Raw genomic sequence first — 25,296 nt, 5'->3', positions numbered from 1 at the left:
AAACAAAGAAATACTGCGTTTAAATCTTCAGTTGCTTTAGGAAACTAGCCTCAGAGTCGACCAAGAATGAGGAAAAGCTCTAACGAGAAAGTCAGGACAGACATACATATGATTAAAAGTGTGCAAATATTTGACGTGTAGCTACAGAGCATACACTCCCACAGTGAGATGACCTGAAGGGAGCCGTGTCTAGATGCAGATTGCAGACAGCAGAATGTAAGTTGCTATGTAAACTAAGCGGATCACTGGAGTAAAGCATAATGTCTTGCAGTCACACTGTGTAATCAAGATCAGCATTCCGCTTATTGTACATCTCATAAATAGCATCAACAGTGGCGGTGAAGTTGATGAGGAATTTTCGGATTTTTTCCAAGCATTCCTCTTCCTTGACATCCCGACCCTTGGAGAGCGCCTTCATGAAATCTGTCTTATATGGAGCAGCGAAAAGAGCTGCCTAGAAGAGCAAATAAAAATGCCAAATTTGTGCTCAACTCTGTGCAGTTAGCACGCTCTGCGATACTCGTCTTCACAAATAACAAACAAAATGATACATCTGCTCGCTTATATATGTATATATTATATATATCTCTCATAAAAGACATGTATATCAACTCTGAACTCACCTTGAAGAGCTGTTGCACAAACCAGCCATGATACCGTTTAAGGGCTATTTCATAGGCTTTGGTGACATTGACTCGAATGAGGTTTGGGTTGCTATCATCTTTTTCACCATCCACCAGGCTCTGTAGGAAGACTTGAATAAATCGTAGACCCCTGGTCAATAGAGAAGTTATGCACAGTGGTTATGGGTGCAGACCTTGCTCAAAATTGAATACACACTCGAAACCCAACAGTCCATCAAACCTGAAATGTTAAAATTCTCAAACCTTTTAAGCCACATTAGTGCCAACGTTGCTCCAGCTCTGGGCCATTCTGCTCCATGTATTTCTTTCTCTGCCTCCAAAATATGCTGGAGTGTCTTGAACCGTCCTGGGTTGGTTTCGTAAACCGCCTTGATTTTCTATTAGGTAATCAGAACCTTTTTTATTGTATCATAACGTTACTGAGAAATGTAAGAGGAGAGCCACAGATTTAACTTAGGTCACATGAAAGAATACTCATACTTACTGTGATGTTACTAGATAGATCTGCCTTTAATGGGGCAAAAATAGTAGAGCCAAGGCAGTCTGAGGAGGAATATTTACACAGAGAGTGACTGAGAATTTAGGGAGGGAAATTCTACACATGTAAACAAAACTATTGAGCCTATCAGACAATATTATTACATTATTTGGAGCATCTCATAGTGACCACAAAGCTCTATCAACATAGAAGCTAAAAAGATAACTGTAAAAGCTTGACTTTATTGCAGTTGTGCATGTGTGGCTTGCAATCATGAAAATGTCTTAATATTTGAACTAGTCACTTTGTGCAGATACTACATTGCTTCCTGGATCTGAATATTTAAATTGATTTACATTATGTATGATATAGCTTTAGTTACGTGGTGGACAAAGCAGACATACACAAGGCAAAGTTTAAAGGGAAATTTTGGCGCTTTTAAACCGGCTTTGTATCGTTGCTATAAGGGTGGTTATGTGCAAATGAACGATGTTCGGCTTCCCTCTGTGTTACCGGTGCCGGTTGCTCCGTGCTCACACGCTGCTCATTTGTCGAGGAGGATCCAATACAAAGCCGGTTGACAATTGACAAAAAATCCCTTTAAGACTGCACCTGTAACCAAGGGTCCTGGAATACACCTGTACATCACTGCAGCGAGGTGAGAAGTCAAACCAATGGAAAAGCAAGATTTTCAGGAGGTTACTCTTTAAGTGAAATACTGGAAACATCCTAAAGTGGTTAAAACACTCTTGTGGTCTACAATGGTCTTCAGTGTCTGCTGTTTTCACAGACACGTCATCACCGTATTATCATTAGGTGTCCTTTAATTAGGCTACTAGAGGATTTGGTGACGGGATGGCGAACAATGAGACATCTAGAGTACCGACCACACACGACTCCTGGTTGACCCACCGACACAACAGAGAGTTTTCAGCCTCTGAGCTGTTCGTGGAAACTACTCACGACAAAGTCCGCTCTATTGTGCTAATGTCATCACCACAGCACTAATGGCAACATATCTTGTTTCGGAGATATCTTCATGTTGTATGGCTCTGGCTACATTTTCCACTCTCTCCACAACATTTGTGGTACAAAGACACAGTGTATCTGGAAACAACAAAATATAAACCTCTAACTTAGAATAAGTGCTTATATACTTTTGTATTAACAAAGAATATTGTCTGTTCAGTTCTTGGCTAATTAAAGGCCCTGCACAGTCATCACAGGTGTTTATTATTCTGGTGGTGTTTATTCTGAAGTTGGACAAAGCCATGCAGGGAGTTGACTGAGGTCACTTAAATCCATCTACTTAAAAGAATCATACAAATAGGTTTTGTCCTGCTTTAAAACAGGTGCAAACCTAACAAGGGATTCAGGAAGTACTGTCCATGTAGTCCCGAAGAAGAGGTCTAAGTAGACAAACTCATTTAGAACACCTGAGTGAATGTACTATGAGAGTGTACAGGACTTTAATGGCTTGTAGGAAAGTTGGCCAATACATTTCGAGGTCAGGTTAAACAATGGCGAGAAGGAGGAAAGAGCTTAATATTGACATCAGACTTGGTTCCTCTCAAGGGTTTCACATGGCAAATTCAATAGAGGACCTTTGGCATATTAATACAGAATGAAGTCGCACAAAGATGCCCTGGTGCACCATGCCTCCGGTGAATGGGCACGGGGAACTCAACACCGTACTAATCAATTTTCACAACTTAAAATCTAGGCCAGTGGATTAAATTATGCATGCTAAAGGATGGTGGACAGCTTGATGGTGAGAAATACGATCCCAAAAAGATTATCATTTGGAAAGAGTGAGATCGGTTCATCGGGTTTGATGGAAGTGTTGCGACAGATTGTTCTCACACCAAGTTTAGTGTTTAATAATCAAAGTTGAACAAATCCCACATGAAAGATGCATGACGGGGGAAAAAAGGTCCATGGCAGGGAACTTCTGTCATATAAAACCAGCATTTATGTGCATGTCAAGCCAATATAACAGTCATCAGGCTTAAAGCATGCAGTATTGTGAATCTACATAAATAAATATCACTTAGTCAGTGCCATCAATCTGGTCTATACTGTAACTGTACAACTCAAATAACTCAGTCATTAAAATAAGCTGAATAGAAATACATTATAGAGGTACCTCTTCTCACTGCAGCCAGTGACATCTGGACTGGAGCCTACCTGTAGTCTTTAAACTGTGTCACACTGTGGAAACTTCACTTACCAAAGAATGGTGGAAGGTATGACACAGCCTCCAGAAACGGTCTTGTTTCCACCTGCCTGTCAGCTGGCATCTGTCTGAACTGGTGCTCCATTAGCAGAGCCATCTCTTTAATCCGGACACACTCGTACCTCTGAAATGATAGCAACAGGCTCTCAACCCTCCACTGCGGGTGTACAGTGACACCAGAAGAAACTGTGTGCCATACCCCACCCGGAAAGCACTAACGCGCGCGCGCGCACACACACACACTCACACACACACGCGCACACACAGTCACCGACATTGAACACCAGTAGTGGCGTAATATCAAGCAGACGGCTCGTGTGATCGACTTGTTGCTGGTAGATCCGGGTCATCGGCACCTGTCGGGTAAAAGGACCGATAAACAGCGTTCAGACAGAAGTCCAGCACAAGAACAGAACCTGATGTGCTCTAATCAGCTGACTGGTCTTCCTCTGCGTTTAATCACATGTGCTACTTTACTGCCAACTAATGGATTTCCGTGGAACATCTTTAAGTGTTCAATTACATTATTGGTAGCCTGATAATCTGACTTAATTTGCCATTTAGTTCCACTTCATTAATATATATGTATTAATGAAATATTTATTATTTCATTAATTATTTCATTCTGACCAAGTGTAGTCGGTGATTCAAACGTCTGGAACCAGATTACAGCCTATTGTTTACAATATGATATGTGTAATTGTATTTAATTCTAACAACAATAATAGTAATACTAACTGGTTAATGTTGGTGATGTTGCCAGCGTTTTATTTGTGAATCAAATGGCCAAATACATCAACGGTCATTACTGCTTTATTTTCCCAGTAGACGACTAGCGTTACCTTTGTCTTTAAAATAAACCGTTATAGGCTATTAAACAAAGGATCAAAAAGGAAAATAAAGTAGAATGTATATTGCTAGGCTTTTTTTACAAATTAAAAAATGAGTAGGAATTTCGCGTTTTCATTTCAACGGTAGGCAATTTTGACCTTTACCTCGTTCCGTAGCGTGGGAGTAACTAGGAAGTGTATGGGTAACTAATGAAAACTGTGAGGCGCTTGACTCCATGGATCGAATATTTGAATAACGGCAATTTGTCTGTGTCGTAATGCAAAACGTAGACTGCCTTTAACAAACATCGAGAGAAGCGATTGAGTTTACCACTGAAAGGTGAGTGAGTGTTATTTATCGAGCTGAAATGGTCCTGACGCGTTGCTGCTAGTGAGACGTGTAACGTTAGCGTTTTGTTTACCTTTATTGCCCTTAGCTAAATAATAAACGATAAGGCCTATAACACACAACACTAGCAAAGACATAACTGCATACTTTTTGTTTTCTGTATGAATGAGCTTCGACTTAACGCACACCGGTGCTTTAAGGTGGTCCAGGTAACGCTAAAGCTAACTAACGTTAATACATCAATCAACGTAGGTTGAGGTGATTTCTTCTTATAACGTATGTTAATCATGATTCAGGTCACATGGCTCTGCCGACCTTCTCGGCCCACGCGCCCAGTCGGTCCCGGGTGCTGGCCGGACAGCTGGCCCGGCAGCGGGAGCAGGAGGCCCGGTTTCGACAGCAGTGGGAGCTGCATGCTCAATACTTAAAGGAGCAGAGCGTCCGCAGCCAGAGACAGGCGGTGTGGAGCTCCCACCAGTCCCACCAGCAGAGGTAACTTCATGCACCAGTGGACTGGACGTATCCAGTTAGCACATAAAGCTGTCTCTAATACTGTCACTGCAGACATCTCTGCAACAGGAGGAGGTCAAACAAAGCAATGCCGTTTAGGACAATTGCTTCAATTTGACTATGATTTGTGGTCCATGTTCATGTTTATGAAGGCCAAGGGGCTACAACAGCCCCTCACTAGACATCAACCTTTGAGTATAAGGTGTCTGTATTCACACGTTTAAAGAGAGACGGTGATCTACAAACTACGGCTCCCTGTGAATGTATACGCATCTCAGGCTCACATTGGCTCTTTGTTTGGAACAACACAAATCAGGGTTAGATTCTCCTCTCAGGACCTGACTAATCAGATGTGTAAGTGTGGCCAGATAAAGGAAGGTGTTGAGGGAAATGCTACTGTTATTATCAAATATGTGGTGAGAGATTAATCAGTTATTGAATCAACAAATGTCAAAATACAAAGTTTTAAACACAGTTCACATTAAAAGCGGGTTTCCTTTTACATGTGTAAATAGTGACGGTTCCCCAATTCATTGATCCGTGGCTTGTAATAACGTAGAGAGAACATTCGTAAGTATTTGACAAGTAATGACTGAATGTGCATCCATGACTACCAGCGTTAATAATCATTCCACTATGAAACGTCATAGTAATACAGTGTTGATGATATTCACTGAGAGCAGTAGTACGTAAGTCAATGCCTCTTTTTCAATGTTTAGTTATTGGATATATGTATTGGGCTCAGTGACTAAATATCAGTGTGTCTACCCTTACATCTATGTAACCTTACATAAACGTGCTGTGCTATACTGTGTTTGTGTAAATGTGTGTGAATAATGAAGAGCATGGATAAACCAGAAGTATTCTCTCTTCTAGCATGAAGAAACCCTGTTGGTTCCAAAATGACAGAAAATGAAGCCAGAACTAAAGTCTCTTTTCCTCTGTTCTGTCAGTATGTCGGCATTCAATAAACAGAGACTGAAGGACGAAAAGAAGGCCAGTCTGGAGCAGCGCAGGAGTCGGCTCAGGGCCATGCTTCAAGAGGAGCAAGACCGGCTGGAGGCGGAGCTGAGGGAAGTAGTTCCTGACAGGAGCTCATTGGCAGATCAGCTGGTGCAAAAGACTGAAGAGCTTCGTACAGCAAGAGAGGAAAGAAGGAAAAAGGTAGTTTTACTTAAATTAATTTAATGAGTTGTATATTTCCTTTTCAGGACTGATCATGGTGCTCTGCCACAAGTGTATAATCCTTGTTATTTCTCTTTTTTTATCTCTAGCTTTCACAAGAGCTGCTGAGGGAGCACTGGAAGAAAAACAACACCAAGTTGCGAGAGGTAGCTAAGTTTAAACTATTAATGGGAAAGCAACAAGTTGCCAACCCTCTTACTTCAAAGTCTCACTGTTGATGAAGTGATAAATGGCCTCAGGAATCCTGTAACCATCCTGAGTTTCTGAAGAGCTCTGCAAGAGGAAAAAACAGACACTTTTTTGTCAAGACGTCCACTTGATCTGGAAACTAATAGGGCTTGTGATACAGCTATTCCATGACTTTCTGTTAACCTGAGTCCAGTGTTGACCGAAGAGAATAACATGTCGTGGTGTCCCTTCTGCTAAGGGTCAAGTTCATCAGTAACTCTGTCCCGTCTATGTCCTTTCTCGCTCTTTGAATCTGTCCACAGGTTGAGTCAGCATTACATAAAGATCATGTTGTCAGCCAATGGCAGGAGCAGATATCTGAGAAGGAACAGGTAAGACATCCATCACAGCTACAAGACAAAATAGTTCATTTTCATTTTTATTACAGTGTTTTGATAACTTTCTATAAATGACAAGTGTTTTTGAGTGTTGTGAGTGGCCGAAGGAATCTCCAACTCACAACAAGGGCCGACAGGTCAAAGCACTTATTATTCACAGACAGTCTCATTCATATCAACATGTTAGGATGGTCAGAGCGCCATTGCAAACAACTGTGACAACGTTTAACGATGTAACAACACTGTACATTTCTATGGTAAATTTACAGTGCTGTGCATCATTTTCTATGACCATGGCAAACAGTTCAATGTCCCTTCTACTCTCATTCTATTCCTATGGTTAATACTCAATTTTACTCAGACCAAATGTGTAGAGATTGCTCTCCAGTACATTTAAGCAACACCTCCCTCAAGTCAGTGATGACACATCGGACCCACACGTCGTTAAACTTTGTCATCCTTTTAGGTGACTAATTATTTATGTAACAAATGCTTAATTAAACAGTGCCCATGTCATCTGTGAGCACAGTATCAAGTCTGAAATCTACTCACGTTAATCCTCTCAACATGGTACATAATTAAGAAAGTTAAGACACCAACTGTAAGTGACCTTCTCTCCCAACATGTAGCAAGAGGTGGCGGAGCAGGAGCAGAAGAAACACTTTGAAAATGAGTACGAGAGGACCCGAAGAGAGGCTCTGGAGAGGATGAAGCAAGCCGAGGAGAAGAAGAACATAGAGGAGCTGAAGAGGGCGGAGGAACTTCGCAAACAGATGGAAGAACTGAAGCTGAGGGAAACGGAGGTATTTAGAACTTGGACAAAGTATTTCTTGTTGGAAAAATGATCACAGATGAGTTGTTTTTTTAAGCATTATTTCTCTTTCAGGCAACTCGCTTGAAGAGGGAGCAGGAAGCTCTGCTGGTCAAACAATGGGAGCTGGAGAAGATAGAGGAGGAAAGGAGAAAAGTGGCGGAAAGACGAAAGAAGTGTGAGATGGGGTAAGGGAAGCTCTTTGTGTCGATAACTTATCTAAGTCAATATGATACTTCCTTCTCGGGAGCCATTGGGTTCATTGGATTTGTGTTGCACCAGGCATTTCTTGATCCGTCAATATCGTGCTCAGCTGAAGAGGAGAGCCCAGCAAGTGCAGGAGGAACTGGTTGGTCTACTTCACCCACTTTTGTCACAGTATATATTTCTACCTGCATTTAAACTCGACTGGTTTTCACACCTTCCTCGATTTCGTCTGTGGCCACTAGGAGGCCGACCGTAAGATCTTGGCAGGCTTGCTAGAAGGACAGCAGGAGGACAAGAGGATAGAGACTGAACGAAGGGAAAGGGCCATCGCTGATGCTGCCTGGATGAAGCGTGTGATTGAAGAGCAGCTTCAGGTGGAGGAGGAGAGGGAGGCTGAGTTTGACATCCTACACAGGTAAGCACCAAGATGCAGTAAGCTCCAACTTTGCAGGAAGGGACTCTCCCGCTTCTCCTCAAATACAAACCAATGCATCTCATCCCTTTCAGAGAAGAAGCTCAACATGTGTGGGAGAAACGAGAAGCACAGTGGGAGAAGGAGAGGAAAGCCAGAGAACGGCTCATGCAAGAGGTGAAAATCAAGATGAAACTCTATTTGAATGTAATTCAAAAGATATGACTACTTAATAACAGCTCTCTCTATCTTCTTCCACTTGGAAAGGTACTTGTGGGGAGACAGCAGCAGCTGGAGCTTAAGATGCAAAAGAACAGAGAGGCTCAGGAGGAGTCCCTGAGGAGACGAGAACAACTGATCCAGGAGCTGGAGCTGGAGAGGGAGACCAGGTCCCAGGAGAAGGAGCAAGAAGAGGGATGCAGGACGGCACGGATGCAAGAGATAAATGCTCAGGTTGGCACATAGTGCAGTGGTTTGTGTTTTCATTGCACTTTTGGTCCCACACAGCAAAGTTAATATTTTAGAAGAAACATGAACAGGCATTTCAACCCACAGCACAGGATCATATTATATGCTTTGTGTAAACCAGTGTTTCTGTACATCTACTGTAGGTGGAGCAGCAGCACCAAGAGCAGTGGGAGGAGCAGTGCAGGATAGAGCAGGATGAGGAGGAGGACAGGGAGGCCCTTCAGATTCAGGAGGAGGAGCTGAGGCTGGAGATGCAGAGGATGGCCAAGAAAGGGTACCAGGAGAAGGTAAAAGATGAAGGTCAAGCTGAATGTCAACTTTCCAAGGTCCAAAATGCTCTTTAATGTTGAAATATGCTTGAATTCCCCTTTCAGATTCACAGCAGACCTCGATCAGCATGGACATGAGCAACCTGCCTCAAGTCACAACAGAATTGTGAGATGTATATTTTTCTACCTGTAAATCAGCTTTAGCAGTTTTGCAATTTTTCCAAGTGTGTCTTAAAACAAAGCTCACATGCCTATATGTAGATCGTAACAGTTGGTGCTCACTGTGATTGTTCCTCCTGTCCATGAAGAGATCCCTTCCTACCGCCATTCAAAGTATCTGATGGACAAAATCCACAGTCCTCATTCAATGAAAACATGCATTTCAACTTTCATCAAATCCAGTTGGGATTTTTTCCTTCATTGGTGTTTTCCTGCTGAGCCACAGTGAAGAGACAACACAAGGACTGTGAATTCAGTCTCACATCTCTTACGTACACACAAAAATGTGAACTTATTATTTATTCCCTTTTAAAGAATGACGTAGGTTATGAGGTCTTACTGTGCCAACCTTATGTTAATAATGTCATGCTGGTTGTTTTCATATGTAGAAAAGAAGTAATGATTTGTTTTGCACTTTTTTTTTTTTTTTCTTTTTTTTTTAAGAGCTGTATATTTTCCATCCTGTATTTATAGATTCAATTAAATAATTTCAATCAAATAATTTCAGTTTTTTGTATTAAGGCAATGCAAAGTTAAACCGGATGAATTAAACTTCTGGCAAATCACAACAGGCTGTATTTATAAATTAAGTTTATTTAGAAAATAATTACTTTTCCGAAGTGCAACTTTACAGCTGCATCACATACATCCCTGCACTCCGGTCAGGTACACAGCGTGACATTATCTTGATCAGTTTTCAAAATGACGATAAACTCTGAAACACTCGGTGAGGATGAACGTTGGGTTGCACAATTACACAGGAGACGTCAAGACTCCTATCCCAGATGTTGCACATTAAATACAAAAGTAGCAGCAACGGAACAGAGCACAAAAAACAAGGACATACATACAGTATGGCTATTAGCTCGAAATATCTTTTAACATCAACACTGCAATGGCACACAAGACCGCAGAATACAGTGCAGTGTGAAGAAACACACCAGACCATTTGAACTTAATACTACAACATATTGGTGCTGATGAAGAACACAACTTGGCCCCTGAACAAGTGTTATTTGCATTCACTGAATTGACAAATGGGCACACATGACTAGGCACAATGTCTAGATGCATGTCTGATGTCACTTGGACAGAGGACAAACCATGTAAATAGCTTTTTTGATGCAACAAACATTTGCATTGCAGACATGTAATGGTCAATTTGTTTTTGGAAATTGAGCTTTACAGTTTGATGATGCTTGCACAGTGCTGTTGATGAGGAAGCTCCTTTAGCCACAAGAATGTTAGCAATAGCATTCAATGACAGCAGATTCATGACTCATTTATGGCTTTGAACTGATAACATTAACCGATGATATCATGTGGATTTACTGTGAATAATTCCTTCTCTGAATAGGTATTTACATTATGGACTGACTAAAGATTATTTGTAACTAAGAGCAAGTTCTACTCAAATTATAATCTATAAACCATTACAGTCCACAGGCCGGCTGCTTGATTTAACATGATGTGTGGAAGTTATTATTTTATCTTAAGAGAAATTGTGCTATTACAACAGCTATGTAAAGTTGCTGACCTTTCCTTTTACACTCAGATTTTGTCCAGGCTTGGCTTTAAATATTTATTCATAAATTTAAAAAAACAATGCATGCATATACCACTAATACAAAAGAATCATTAAAAAATATATTCAAGAACAAAACTGAGATGCTGACTGCTTTGCAGCTCTGTAAGTGCTGCTAGTTTGTATTCTCCTTTGTGGTGATGGTGACAAGCTGCTTGGCTGCCTTGGCAATGTCGTAAGCACATTGGATGACCTGCTGGGTGACCAGCTGCATGTCCGGTGCTGGGCAGCCCTCGGAAGGCAACGCCTTCCTGCACTCACTCTGAAGCCGGAACGCACTGGAGGTCAACAAGCGCAGGGAGCCTCTCGCAGTCTCCGAGCGTGGCCTCTGCAGAGGAAGGTTACAATATCTTAATACTAATGGACAGTGTTTGTCCAAAAGTCAACAGATTTGTACAAAGAGATGCGATATACAGAGGACCCCTGAGAAGCAAATTGACTTCTGCTGGCTTGAAGCTGGACAGAACCTACTTTGGGTTGTCTGCCATGCTGTCTTTACTTTTAAACATATACAATATACAATACATATACAATTCATTGCTATTTGATTGAAGAACCAAGTAAAATAATACATACTATTTGCTTGTGATACCTTCATAATAACAAATCTAAAAACTAAATGGCTGATTGATGATCTGTTCTCTCAAAGTAAAAAATATCTACTAACTTGTTTCCATACCTTGGGAAAGAGGGCCGCCATTTCTATTACAGCCACATGGATTCTTTCTGAACAGGGTATGAAGCTGTGAGGAGGAGAAGACATTTGTTGAGTTATTATTATTGAACATGGATAACATATCAATTGACCAAAAGCTTTTACATGCAAGTCAGTGTACTATATAGTATTCTCATCACACCGTGCGTTATCATCTTCAACAGAACATGCTACTTGTTGCGCACATTTTTAGCATTGTGAGTAAGTAGAAGGCAGCTTCACTCCATATCACATTTTTGTATTAAAAATTACGGCTGAACAGTAGAAACAACCTGAAAAATGTTTTACATAAAATTCACTGTCACCTTCAGTATATATCAAAAGCAAGTCACTGTAGAGCTGCAACTTAACTTTGCATGAATTAACTGAAGCAACTGAAGCATTCAAGGTGAACACATTGAAGCAAAGGAGACAGCTTGTTAGCAGGTGAGGCAGAAACCGTGTGAGGGAGAGGAACATAAAACTGTGCCTGGGAGGCAGGGACAGAGGCCAGAGTACCAGGAGGTGGGGCCAGGGGACCGCAGGCTGAGCGGCTGAAGGGGAGGGGGGGCCTTCTCGGCCCAGGGCACCAGAGTGCTGAAACATCCCAGGCTGTGCCTGAGCCGGCGTACGCCTTCACGCTCACATGGTCTGCTCGCAGGGGTGAGGGGCGGGCACCAAACACAGCGACACCAAAACAACATCATGACAGCGAAGCAGATTGGAAGTAGAATGAAGGAGGGAAAGTGAAGATAACAAACAAAAAGGGGAAATGATAGAAGATAAACACAACTAAACATAACAGAATAATGATGACTGTATGAGGAACTTGGGGTTTAAAATGGAAACAAGGAAATGAAAGCTACAGAGCAGATCCTAAGCTGATAGAGATCCCTTTCTCTTCTGATTCTGACCTGTCATGTTTGTTCTCCTGAGCAGCTCGCAACAGCTCTTGGATGTTCTTGGTGATCTGCTCCGTTTTGCGGATGACGTCCTCTGTGCTGGGAAGCGTGGGGTCTGCCTCCATCTCCAGATCATCCAGCTCTGGGATAGAGCTGCCCTCCCCGAACCAGCCACTGCTCCTCAGCCTCCCTCTCCTGCACATACTGCAGAGGGAGATTCAGAAAAAAATATCCCTTATTGATTTTACCCTAAAACTGAAACAGCATATTTTACTTGAAAAGCCACTTTGATTGTTTTTAGGAGCCAGAACACTGTCCTATTGTCTTTCACCATCATTTTGGGGGATGCTCTTACCCCGAATCATCCATCTCAGAGTCATTGAATGTGTTGTCATAGTCACTCTCCGGCATGCTGCTTTGCTTCTCTAACTTCGAGGCCTAGAGGGAAGAGAGGGGACAAAACATGATAATGTACCTCACACTCGCAAGACGTCCCATGTCACTGCCGATACAACCCGGAAACAGTTCTGGTGAAATCACAATTTCAATGCTGGTCCACAAAGAACAAAAACATATATTGGAACGGTACTTCTTGCGGTTCGTTGTATGTCAAATTGGAATATAAACATGTAAAAGCGATGCAGATGACTGACTGAAACAAGCCAATACAGCTGTGAAGCAAGAGCACATAATCAACACGAAGCATTCAACACAGGATTAGTAAAACTCATTGCGCAGAGTTCATTTAGTTTACTCACATCGGTATGACATAATCACTAATGCTGACTTGCATGAAATTGACCTGATGCTCGTCAGCCTTCAGTGACTATGATCATCAAATGTGCATGAGGGTGACAATTAACAAAACAGTCAAACTAAAGCCAGTTCAGCAACATGTTGCTAGAAACATTACACCAGAGGCATGACACACAAGCTTTACTCATCCTCCAAACTGAAGAGAAGACGACCCCACGCAGAGGGTCATTGTTTTAGAGCGGGAAGTCGAGGTTCAGATGAGTTCATGAATGAAACTGAATCCCTCACAATAGGAATGCCTCATCTTCACACCAGACAGGCTTCACAGTCATCCGAGATGTTCACTGGAACTAAGCTTCATGCAGGTTCACTTTCAGACTCAAAGCTAAGCTTATAAACAGGCCGCATTGACAAGTACCCTCGAGCCGCACAGGACCTTCTGTACGCGTCTTACAGTCCATGTCCAAGAATCTCAACAAAAGCCTCCTCTCGTACGCAGAACAAAGTGAAACGCAGCAAACATAAGCTCGCCTCAGGAAATGCAATTAGCACATACGTGTTCAGATGAATCTTTTTAGATCGTTAAACAACACGGTGTTCCAGGAGTTGAGTGTGACTGGAAGAAGTGAGCGCATGCTGTTGGAGGCTCACAGTGCGAAATAGCCAAGCAATTGTTAAAGACGGTTAAAACACGACTTCTCTTTATACCGTTAGAATGTTTGAAATCAAAAACACGAGTTCAACAACTCAAGAGTTCTACAATTGAAATCGAACAATCTAATTTACTCAGTTTGTTTCCTTTATTTTTTTACAGACAAGAGGTTGTTTTGTAAAAATGAAACAAACACGACCATCAAACTTTGTTCAAAGACACTTTGTTCAACATCATCTGCTGCACAGGTTTGTGGAGCAAAGAAAGCAAGCGTTCAAATTAGCAGGTGCTGCATCACAAGCGCAACTTCCTGCTTAACGTTCAGCGGTCGGACGGAGGTTTTGCCTTCACAAAACCAAACAACTCCAGTCGTTTAACAGCGCTGTGAGGATGATGCTGATGGAGGCAGGTATCTGATGGTGAGGGCAGCTGGTGGAGGGGGCGGCTCATGCAGCAGGGCTGATAAGGAGCAGCGTATGGAGGACAGATGGAGGTGAGGGAGGAGGAAGAGATTCAAATGGCTCCAAGTGGATTTGCTGTGTCCCACAAAGCGTGGACCGAGTGAGGATGTACTTAACCTTTTGAGCGCTTTCGTCCTTCGACCAAGACATGGTGGATGGAAATGAGGGGAGGGATGAAGAGGTGGTCACAAAAGCGCCCCTTTCCGTCTAAAGACAGGGTTCAAATCACATTTTAAGGACACAAATTTCTTAAACTAAAATGAAACAAACTAAAAAGTGAGATGAATGAGATTAGATCACATTATGTCCCAATAGTCTCTTCAAGCCAGTTGCGTCTTAACTGTAAATTGTATATTGAGAATGGACTTAGTGGAAAACTATATCTGTGCAATGAACATGATTAAGGATTAAAAAATGATATTATTTGGAGGGGTGATTTTAAGATAAATCAATGCTATGTAGTTGGTTGTTTTTACAGATTATCCTCCTTATTTTTTTCACTAAACTCATAATTATTTCCTTTCTGAACACTTTCTGTGTGCTGGAAGTAATAGGACTGAAGAGCCTGGGAGTTAATCCATCAACAGAAAAGTACCAGAAAATGATGATTCACAGGATCAAATTTAACTGTGTAAATATCGTATTTGAATCAAAGAGAGAATCCAAACAGATGAGAAGATAAAGTGAGTTTGTGAAAGTATCATGCATTACAAAAACACAGAGTATTTGTATGGTAGTTTTAATGCTTCATCAACATAAAACACAGTACAAACCTTCAACGTTTATCAAAATAACAGCATCTCCTTGCGGTTACAGCTAAGTTGTGTCTGACAAACAGGCAGCACTCCAGTAAACAGCAGATAAAATGGATCTGGACCAGATGAGATGTGACTGGCTGTGTCTAAATGCACGACATTGTGGTTTTGATGACTCCCGTCTTTGAAGCTGCAAAAAACTACCCGGTGGCAAATGAGTAGGGAGAACCATTAAAAAGAAAAGGCAGAGAGAAAGGTTTGCAGACAGGGTGAAGACATGAGGGGAAACAGGGCGGTGGAGAGGGAATGGCACAGGAGAGCAGGGAACAGGTCTTACTTACATGAGGCGGGAAGGGTTGCAGGGTGGGGATACCCTCCTCTGGGTAGGGAGTTTCCCCTTTAGGGAGATAGGGCTTCAGGCCTGAGCCGGTCTCATACATAGACATGGGCCGACTGGCCCGCGCAGACTGCCGGTGTTTCAGGGCTGAGGGGCTGGAGGGGTCGGGGTAGTCTGACCCGCTGGGGATCTGATAGATATTGGTGGGGGCGTGTCGTCTGAGAGAGGAGTTCTCGCTTTGCAGAGAGCGCAGCTGGAAGAGACGGTCAGCAATACACTAAGAGGTGCTCTCAGCAAAGCAAGCCGTGTTCCCTGCTCTGGTCTACTCTATCTTTATAGCACAACATTTCAGCTGCTATCCCATTGTTCCTAAAAGATTCTTATTATACTTCGTCTACTATCGTCAGCACGCTTAGTCGTTTAATTCTGCCAAAGCTTTCATTTGGCAGGAATAAAACTTGAGAATCTAACCTTTGAACTTTGTTATTACTATGATATAGAAAGTCAATATTTGGATAACGCTCTTACAAAAATGTATGATACGTCAAAACCTGAAGCTGCTTCGATGATAATGACTTAAAGAAGAACTTGTGTATGTGTATGCCATCAACCTCCTAAAAAACAAAATCACAGGAATGACATGATTTTTGATTTGAGATGGACTTTCTAAAGACGACAAAAATATAAAAAAAAAGCAAAGCAAGTGATAAGCAAGCAAAAGATTGTTGCATAGGTGAGCAACACAGGTGCAGTTCAAGTCAAAGATGTAGCCACAGTGCAGATGGATTAACTCAAGAATCATGAGAGGATACGATCTGGTGTCCTGGTCAGTAGAGTGAGTGGTTTGCTTTCTGTTATAATGACTGACCAGGTTTGGTAAAGGCTGCCATTCCAATTACAGTTTAAAAGATATACAATATGTAATGACAAGCAACATGTCCTGTTTTCTCCACCACATCTTCATCCGACTGTGGTCATCTAAGTGAATCTGTTCAGCTATAAGCTAACACGCAGCCAGATCACATCGTCAGACACAACACAGTACGCTACGGTGCTGTTTGTCTACTGCAGTGTCGCAAAGACCTTCGGCAACCAAGAGAGACACATTATCGGCATATGCTCCTTCACAACAGCCAGCTTAAAATAAGAACATTAACCTCACTGACAGGGGTTCAAATGTAACACAATGAAAAGCCATAACATGCTTAAACATCTGGAAATGATCATTCTCAAAATAGTTTGGGTTTTTAGCAGGATATAGATTGCTAGGTTGAAGCACATTGCATACATTTGTGCAGAATCTCAAACGTAACATTGTCATGTCTATCAATCAGCAGTTTGGTGCAGCAGAGTAACAATATTTCAGGTTTGCATCAGCAGTCATCAGTATGCCGTCTATGACATTTCTATGAAATGTGAGCACAACACATCAAACAATAGATTCACATGTACTAAAAAGGTTGTTACCAAAAACAACAGCTGGAAATCATCCAAAAACATTCTACAGAGAAAACACAGTATATGTGATGAAGCAAGGCACACGCATACAAACGTAGTTAGTTACTATGAAGGTATTAAAAACCACTGTCAATTACGTCATGCTTCTTCTTAAAACATGCTTGTTAGTAACATTAGACTGTACAGATTTATTACAAAAAGGAGGGCTACTGGTAAACGGTTATTATTAACTAGAGAAAATGTGCATTTCTTCTTCTCAAATCCAGAAACAAAAAGAAAAAACAAAACAAAGAAAATCTCCAGTTTACAGTCAAGCTCTGAAATCGAACATGCTGGCCAAAACAGAGGGTGGACCAGCAGGGCGTCACAGCAGCCTTATCTTGCAACACAGCATTCCTATTCAGATAGCTCGGCTCCCATACCCGAGAGCTGGAGAAGAGCTCTGCTGACCACTGTGGCCCCCCCTCAGTCCGGCCCCCTGGTGTTAGTGATCTTATTGGTGGAGCACGGTGGATACCTTTTTCTGCATCAGCCTCAGCTCATCACTCAGGTTGTTGTTGGCTTTCATAAGGTGCTGGATCTTGGCTTCAGAGGCGGAGAGCGCGGTTTTCACCTCCATGTATTCATGCATAGTAATGGCTCCATCGGAGAGGTCAGAGTCCAGGCTCTGTTGGGATAGAGGGGTTGAAAACAAAGCAGTAAAGGCACCTGCAGTGAGAGAGAGAGCGAGTCTTTCTGGGTTCAGATTTGAGTGATGCCACGATACCTTTGTCCTGTCTCCTTGGCTTGAGGGGAGCTCGTGATCCGTGTCCTCATCAGACGCCACACTATCGTAGTCAGGCTGGTCATTTTCCTGGCTGTCACTGCAATGCCTGACAGCCACACTCTTCAGGATAAATTCAACATTGTCTGGAATGAAGGGACACCGAGTGGAATCGTTGGTTTGAATCTGTGCTACACTTCAGTGTCAGTAAGATCTCGGAGTGACGCAACAATAAGATGCTGACCTTTGGGACTGGCTATCGAATTCCCTTGTTGTCTGCGCTTAGCATCACTTAATATGTCAATCACAAGAGTTGCAAACTCGTGCGCATTGAATCTTGCCAGCTTCTGTCTTCCCTAAATAAGAAAAACAAAGTCGCATCAGCGGTACGCAATCTACCTTCAAATGAAATGTGTGCGGTGGGAAACAATACAACATGTGCAGGGGAGCTGTAAAGCGGACTCGCCTGGTTTCGTGTTGATGAATACTCTGGATTCACAGGAAGGAAAGGCACCACAGTCGTCTCTGTCACCAGAGTGCTGTGATTCTGTGTCGCCAACCACACTACACAGAAGAGGGTAAGAATGGAGGCTGATTAGAGGTGGGAGTACAGCTGAGGGTATCAAGTATCAGTGGGCCTCATTCACCAACCGCTCTTAAAAAGGTATAACATGTAACAATTTCCTAAAACTAAATGTATAGACTGATCCACAAAAATATCCCTCTCTAACATAACTTGTGACCCACTAGAAGTGTGTGATGGTGTCTCCATCAGCAGAGACCATCCCCTCTGACTGTATTTTCTCATTTATTATTATTTTGCTGTGTTCAGGACATTTCTGGGCGTCAGCAACGAGCATTTGGACCCCACATGAACGTGTAACCCACAGCCAACCAGCAGCCTGTGCATTCCCTGGTCCAACAACGCTGCTTTGTCACACCCTAAAATTCTCCTTAAATTTCACAAATTTTTTTTCTTGGGATTTGTTCTCAAACAAGAACAGAATCTACGCATCATCAAGAGCACACTCAAAACAATTAGTTATTGCGTTTTCTCCAATTCTGCAGTTGTATAATATAGGATTCAAATTACAATAAACTATTTTATATTTGTTTTCAATAATAGTTATTATTTACAAAGCATTATTGTATATAAAAATAGATAAACACTACACATTCCTCCGGAAGACTCCGGTGACAGGAAGTGAGTGCACAGGCAGGGGGGCAGTTACAATTGTCATTACAATTGTCTTATTACAGTCCTGTGACAGACACAGATAACAGATTCTACTTTACCTGCATCAGTCTCTCGTCTGTCCACCTCATCGTACACATCCATGGCCAGCTCCTCAAATAGATGATTACTGAGCTGCATGAAAATAAGTGAATGACACTTAGTTAGACTTCAGTAAGGAGAGAAAAGAAACCTCAGTGAAACTCTGCAAAAAACACTTACAGACTGCAGTTTCTTCTTTGCTGCCTTGGCCAGTTCTGATAAATCTAAACTGCTACAAACAGAGCATAACTTTCATAAACACATGCTGGTGAACTGGTAGGTCAACATAACGCACTCCTCCTTCTGAGTAATACTTACATGTTCCTTATCCATCAAAAGAGAGCAATAAAAAGAGATCAAATGTGTCATTCAAATTGTAAAAAAAAGGCACACTGGTTGTTTTACAGTGGATGTTCTGCTTATTTAAACGTTAATACGAATAACAACATTATTTGGGACCGACAGCTACTTCACTGGGTCGGTTTCCTTAAACACTGATAGCAGATGCTGCAGCCTTCTCAACTGCGTGTCAGAACAGGCCTCAGAGCAAAAACACAACCATAAACAACTGCCACAGCTGCTCACTTTGTTGGCTGGAATCATGTTAACTTAGACACACGTTGATTAACAGACAAATATCTTAATATTAACATGCATCATGTCGACTTACTGCTGGTCTTTTCTTACCTGTCGGCCATTTGTGGAACAATGAAGTGCTGGCTGTTTTTATGATCTGAAAGGAACAACAAGTATGTTCTGGATGACTGCCAACGACATCATCGATACTTATGGGAAACTAACGTTTTGTATTTAGCATGATTTAAACACAGTATATAATCAGTATTCACTAAGTGAATCAAAAACAACGAGCGCTTGTTTTTATCTGCTGGGAGTACCACATGGGTGAGATTCATCCTCACGCATCATATATTCTGTCAATCACAGAAAAGTGTACGAGCTGAAACACTCACTCATCGTAGTGCCAAGTCAAAAATGTCTTTCACTCCAACCAAACATGCACATGTTCTTTGACCCTCATCTTTTTAGTCATTTCAATAACAGATCTCTCCCTCAATGCATACCTGGCTTTCTCCCACACAGGTAGAACGCCAGTCGATCAGTTAGTTCGTACTGAATTTCCACCAATCTATCTGCCAAGTCAAGGTGGCCAGCTTCCCTACAAAGGCACATGTTTAAAGAATCATTACATAATACGTCAAAAAGGGAAATTACAGACCCATGATATCTTGTGTTTGAATTATAAAGTACTCCAGGACCCTCCTTGTGAAAGGTTTTTTTTTCCTGGTTAACGTTAAACAAATAGATACAAAATAAAAGTGTTTCAAATAATTTAAAATAGCTGACCTTGCATAGTCAATGGGAGTTTTGCCGTTGCTGTCGGGGGCTCCAGGATCCGCTCCATAAACAGTTAGCAGTTCAGCCTGAGACACTTGTCCTGCCTTTGCAGCTACATGCAAGGGAGTGTTTCCTTTTTCCTAGAGGCACAGGACAAACCATTATGATCTCAAATCAACAGAAGAGTAAATGCAAAGATGAAAACGCTGGTTTAAATAAAGCAGACGAATCTTACTGGGTGAAAAAAATTTGCTTGTGCTCCCAGAGATAGCAACCGCAAACAAGTCTCGAGATTCCCGGTGCGTACACTTGAATGAAGTTGCTGAAAAAAAAAAAAAAACAGCCAATTCCAATGAATTGATAACAGCTTAAGAATAAAGCTTTGTACAAAAACGTGTTTCAGTTTCCTCTCCATCACATTCTCCTCACCTTGCTTAAATCCTTGGCTGTCGAGCTGTCGTCCTCCCGGCAAGGCATGCGATGGACAAACGCCAGCATTTGATATTTGGCTTTAATAAACTCTGATTTGTTTGGACTTTTGGGACACCACGGAACATAAAGGTTCAAACAGAAAATAGGAAGCAACTAATGAGTCAGTGGCACATACTAAACTTGGAACTTCAACAAGTCCTCTTTGTGTTTCTTAAATCAACACCTGTGTTAAACATTTTTAAAGAATGCTGACTCACTGCAGTTTGTCCTGAGGGTTGGCCTTGCGTTTTCCACTCATCACAGCTGCAGGGTCCAGAAGAGAGTGCTCCCATATTGAATTTGCACCATTGCTGTATAATGTCTGAACCATCTAGGATGAAATGTAAAAGAAACCTGTGAAATGTGTCCCATTGATGTGAAACTTCAGAATGCTGACTGGTGTTAAACAGCTCCCTTCCTGAACAAACACTTTCTATATTTGGACAAAATCAATACAACTGTTGTCAACCGATTTATCTCGAGCAAAGACCGAGGCCTCAAAACTGCAGTATAGTGATTGTGTGCAAGGGTAACGTGATCTCAAGACATTTTTGGGAGAGACAATTCAGCCTTAAACACATTGAATATTTTCTAAAAAGACAACTTTAAGAGAAGTAGCTTCACGCAGGCGAATACTAACACAGATGTTTTCCTCTTGGGATTCTTACCTGTAGCTGCGTAGCAGGCCATGGTGTGTGCGTCAGGTGACGGACTTGGGAGCTGTGTCGACCCAGACTTCGATGAACACTGCAGCACTCGTCGCAAATCAACACACCCCTGTTGACGGAGGCCCAGCGAGGTTCTGAGAGGGAAGAGGCAACCACAGAGTTAAAATCATGATACGTGCAGTGATCCAATTGATGAATCATAACTGATTAAGGATGTCATTTCAGGAGTAGCCAATTGTAGAATATTGTATCACCCGGCTCTCGTTAGTTGGATTTGCTCTAGCCGTGTTTTTAGGTGGTCTAAGATGAGTTAGAAATGTATCACGTCATGTCCTCCTCTCTTTACGTTCAGGACCATTATTCAAATAAACGGCATGCTAGGTCGTAGCACCCCACTTCTCCTTTTTAAGTTCCTCACTGACTGCACTGGAATAAACTCTTACTTATGGTGTCAGAACTCTAACAAACAGGTGCTTAAAGGATAATAGCGGCGTTCTACTTTTGTCAACAAGTCCCAGAAAAAGAATAAAACCCACACTTAATATTAAAAAGCATCGTGTGGCTGATTGTGATACAGTTTATTGTTCTGTGCCATAGACCTCCACACGTCAGTGAGCCACACCGATGTACTAGGTGTACCATGATTAGATGAACTTGGGTATTGTAGTCCATCCCACATAAACTGTCTTGCTGCCAGAAATACTCAGAAGAGAATCAAATGTGTATTAATCCTTTGGCTTAAAATAGTCCCCAACCAATACCTTATTTACATCTGCTTTGATAACATTTGCTGAAAACTAGTGTCCAGCTGTTCAGGAAATTACTTTTTAATAATGAAACTTCATATGTTGACCTTTTTTTGTAAATTTCCATCTTCTTTAAGATTAAATGGGGAAGGAGAAGCAGAAAGTTCTGAGAACTGAAACTTGTTGGTTTTGGTCTTTTTTTAATGAGTGTTTTTTTTGTGCCAATCTCAAACAACTGGAAGTATTATTTCTATGTAACATGAACAGTTAACACAACAACATAGGGCACAAATATAGCAAACATGCAGCCACAACTACACTCTAACTAGAAGGAAGAAATAAAAGAGCTTTTCGACCCCAGATTTAGGTGAAGCATGCATTTTGTAACAAGGAAGTGAGGACGAGAGGACCAGCAGTTCTAGGCTGAAGCACCTCAACCTTAATGTTGAGTAATAGAGCAACTTCCTCATTCAAAAACATTGCAAAAAACCAACAGAGAATGCTTTCAATAATGTTGGTGCTGCATATTCAGGAAACGCATAGAATATAAGTGCACTCTTCCTCTGTGACCCAAAAGAAATGTTGACTTAACCTCGACCTATTTAGCAGACTTTATCTAATACAAATGTCACAGAGTTGTGCCGTCTGCCGTTTACGCAGACACGCTTCAGACAGTGAACATCTCAAGACCAAAAATACTGTAAATCATACGACACTCCCGATAGCCGAGAAACTGTTAACAGGACCTGGCACCGTGACAGGACAGCGAAGACTGTAAGTGCCTCAGCAGCAGCTGAGGCGTAAGAGGAACAGCTGCAGGGGTTGCTGGTCAAATTCTGTTCCCCAGTGTTTAGAGTCTCCTCCTTTCTCTCCACCAAGACCTGAGAGTTGGTGCTGACATGCTTCTTTTACCCTTTCCTCAACAAGTGTTGCTAAATTTAATACCACATTTTGAAACTCTAAAAATATTCAAAGCCAACAACTGGTAACAGTCGTATGGAAGGGCAACCCAGGCCAGCTGCTGAGGAGACCTGAGGGCTTTGACTAGTCTCAACGTGATGAGACAAGGTACTGGAACTTGAGTATTACTGAATATTTAGCATTCTTGTTGATGTTTCTCTTAATTTGTATTGTGAAATAGGAGAAAAAGACAGCGTAACTTTTTTTATATCGGTTGCCCATTTCTAAAAACAATTCATGTTCTCCTCTTACATGTACTGTATATTGTGGTGCCACAATAGAAAAAAAAAAAACATCTTCTGCACTGAAAGCCTGCAGTCAGCATCCTGTTTTGCTTCCTGTGTCTGCAGAAAAACATCACGTCATTTCTATACAAATGGGACTCATGAAAGTACCTTACACACAATACAACTAGTCTAACACTTGTTCGGCTTTCACGGAAACGTTTGATTGTAAAACCGTAAACTCATTTCTCTCTCATCCCCAATACTATTTACCATTAACATTACCAAACTAAGAAATATCTGTTAAAACGGGCTGGTATTACCCTCCAATCACTAGCCTTCAAATAGCAGAGTGCAGTGATCTGACAAACATTTTTCACTATTGATAATGAAAAATTTGAATGTTTTGCAATATACTTTTTTGCCCCCCACAAGATATTTCTTCAAAGTTCAGTGGTGGAAAAACACAAACCATTAAGAGTCCTTTCATTCAGTCATTCCTCTTCAACACAAGTGCTTACATTCAGTCACACATTGTCAATATGGGATAGGCTCCTCTTTTACTAGCAATACCTCGATGTGCTGCACAAAAAGCACACCGACAGGACACCACTACCCACTAACTTTCTATGAACGATGCAGTCCTAGTGAGAGCTTACAGGGCAGATTCATGCTGATCTAGGATGAGATTTCAGAATGGATGCATGATTATATTTAAAGCAAGTAACACCGGGTGGAAACGGTTAAAAACGACAGCTGCTTCAGGTCTAATTGCATCCTCAACCAGGGAGCTATACCGTTAGTGGCCAGTCAACACCACTAACAACTTGCCCTGCCAAAACTAAAGTAATCTAACTCACTGTAAAGAAGAGAGCAGCATGGGCCAGCACTGATAATCTGATTTAAATTGCAAGCATTTGGCTTACCGTTACTTAATGGACCAGACGGCAGTGAATAACTAACGGATAACGACTATAAACTGCATGGATATTGTGAATTTGCTCACCTGGAACATTGCAATCAGCGCAGAGCTCAGTGTTTCGCAGGCGTTTAGACATCCTTTATTCAGGAAGAAGTGCCTTTTAACACGAGCAGAGAACTATGTCCGTTTCGTTAGGCTAACCATTGATTACTGTGGGGACGCCTTCCGCGTTAGCTAGACCTGGCTAATTAAAAACAACCTCAATAACGACCTGCTTCTTCATTTAACTGTTGCTAGCCTTTTCGTTTTGGCTTTGCGTTACAACCATTATAACGTTACCCCACAATAGAAAGGTGCAGTGTTGCTCGTCTGCAAGTTAGCTGACTTAGCACCTCATTAGCTAACTAGCCCTGTGCCCGTTTGTCAGTGTACTCTTCAGTCTCTGGTAGACATCAGAGATACAGCAGTCCCAGTGGCAGCTGTGACCTATCGGATTGCGTGTGCTGTGCCCAGAGGAGGGCCTTTCAGGAAATAAACTTCTCCCAGGCTCCACTGATATACACGCCTCCTTGTCTCTTTCGCTTGAATGAGCAAATTCCAATCGCATTCCTGATTTTTATAGATACACTTAGAATACAATTCAAAGGCAAACGCGTAGTTTGTTTGGTTGAGTTTGCTGTGAGTCTGCGCGGACCACAACCTGATAGACGTTACTGAGGGCTTTGTTACTAAAATAACTAGGTGAGTTTGATCCATGCACCTTCCTGACACGGTACAAATGTTTTAACACTAATAATGGGCAGACGACAACTGGATGTCCATCCACCAGCGGTCATTTATTAAAACACCATTCGCTCATCAATATTACTACAGTGCTTGTACTTAAAATCACGAGGAAACAATAAATCAACCGTATTACACAACTTCGCTCAGCCTCGAGGCAGAGTGAATCCACGGACCTACAGTGCATGGGTATAAACTATGTATCCGTAGAACAGCAACAGGCACTGGGTAAGTATACATTAATAGAGCAAACTGCAACTGGTCATATTATATAACCTGTTATTAATATAGTTTAAAACTACTAAGTGTCGTAATGTAGCTACCACACCGCGGTACTCTGGCG

At 41.8% G+C, this 25,296-nt stretch overlaps 3 protein-coding genes across 6 annotated transcripts; 1 reads left to right on the top strand and 2 right to left on the bottom strand.

Moving 5' to 3' along the window:
* Positions 1-271: 271 nt before the first annotated feature.
* Positions 272-3,863, bottom strand: gltpa (glycolipid transfer protein a). Its single transcript, XM_076099712.1, is given in 10 exon segments — positions 272-454; positions 624-774; positions 888-1,021; positions 1,129-1,187; positions 3,353-3,461; positions 3,464-3,613; positions 3,616-3,714; positions 3,751-3,796; positions 3,798-3,818; positions 3,820-3,863. Coding segments are annotated over 10 exon segments (996 nt in total).
* A 512-nt stretch (positions 3,864-4,375) lies between these two features.
* On the top strand, positions 4,376-9,704 carry tchp (trichoplein, keratin filament binding). Its single transcript, XM_076099052.1, has 13 exons — positions 4,376-4,528; positions 4,834-5,029; positions 6,001-6,211; positions 6,322-6,378; positions 6,724-6,792; positions 7,428-7,601; positions 7,685-7,797; positions 7,892-7,958; positions 8,059-8,231; positions 8,324-8,405; positions 8,496-8,681; positions 8,840-8,983; positions 9,071-9,704. The coding sequence occupies exons 2-13, from the start codon at positions 4,839-4,841 to the stop codon at positions 9,101-9,103; spliced, it is 1,500 nt and encodes a 499-aa protein (XP_075955167.1). The 5' UTR covers positions 4,376-4,528; positions 4,834-4,838; the 3' UTR covers positions 9,104-9,704.
* A 54-nt stretch (positions 9,705-9,758) lies between these two features.
* On the bottom strand, positions 9,759-24,633 carry git2a (G protein-coupled receptor kinase interacting ArfGAP 2a). Of its 4 annotated transcripts, XM_076099049.1 has the most exons (21): positions 24,255-24,633; positions 21,319-21,452; positions 20,869-20,981; positions 20,609-20,714; positions 20,415-20,501; positions 20,189-20,319; positions 19,906-20,000; positions 19,511-19,556; positions 19,004-19,055; positions 18,844-18,916; positions 18,014-18,111; positions 17,792-17,903; positions 17,551-17,693; positions 17,302-17,451; positions 15,331-15,579; positions 14,352-14,441; positions 12,721-12,803; positions 12,378-12,569; positions 11,983-12,114; positions 11,449-11,512; positions 9,759-11,097 (listed from the first exon to the last, which is right to left on the bottom strand). In XM_076099049.1, exons 1-21 carry the CDS (start codon positions 24,304-24,306, stop codon positions 10,885-10,887), a joined length of 2,415 nt encoding a protein of 804 aa, XP_075955164.1. In that variant the 5' UTR covers positions 24,307-24,633; the 3' UTR covers positions 9,759-10,884. The 4 variants fall into 4 exon arrangements, with proteins under 4 accessions (XP_075955164.1, XP_075955166.1, XP_075955162.1 ...); XM_076099051.1 differs by lacking the exon at positions 11,983-12,114 and having other exon boundaries at positions 24,255-24,632; XM_076099047.1 differs by lacking the exons at positions 11,983-12,114; positions 15,331-15,579 and having other exon boundaries at positions 11,437-11,512.
* Positions 24,634-25,296: the final 663 nt, after the last annotated feature.

This window comes from Anarhichas minor, unplaced genomic scaffold (genome assembly GCF_050575085.1).
Source record: "Anarhichas minor isolate MPS153535 unplaced genomic scaffold, ASM5057508v1 ptg000025l, whole genome shotgun sequence".
NCBI classification, from domain to species: Eukaryota; Metazoa; Chordata; class Actinopteri; order Perciformes; family Anarhichadidae; genus Anarhichas; species Anarhichas minor.
The sequence above is the reverse complement of the archived record's forward strand: the minus strand, read 5'-3'. Positions and strand labels throughout refer to the sequence as shown.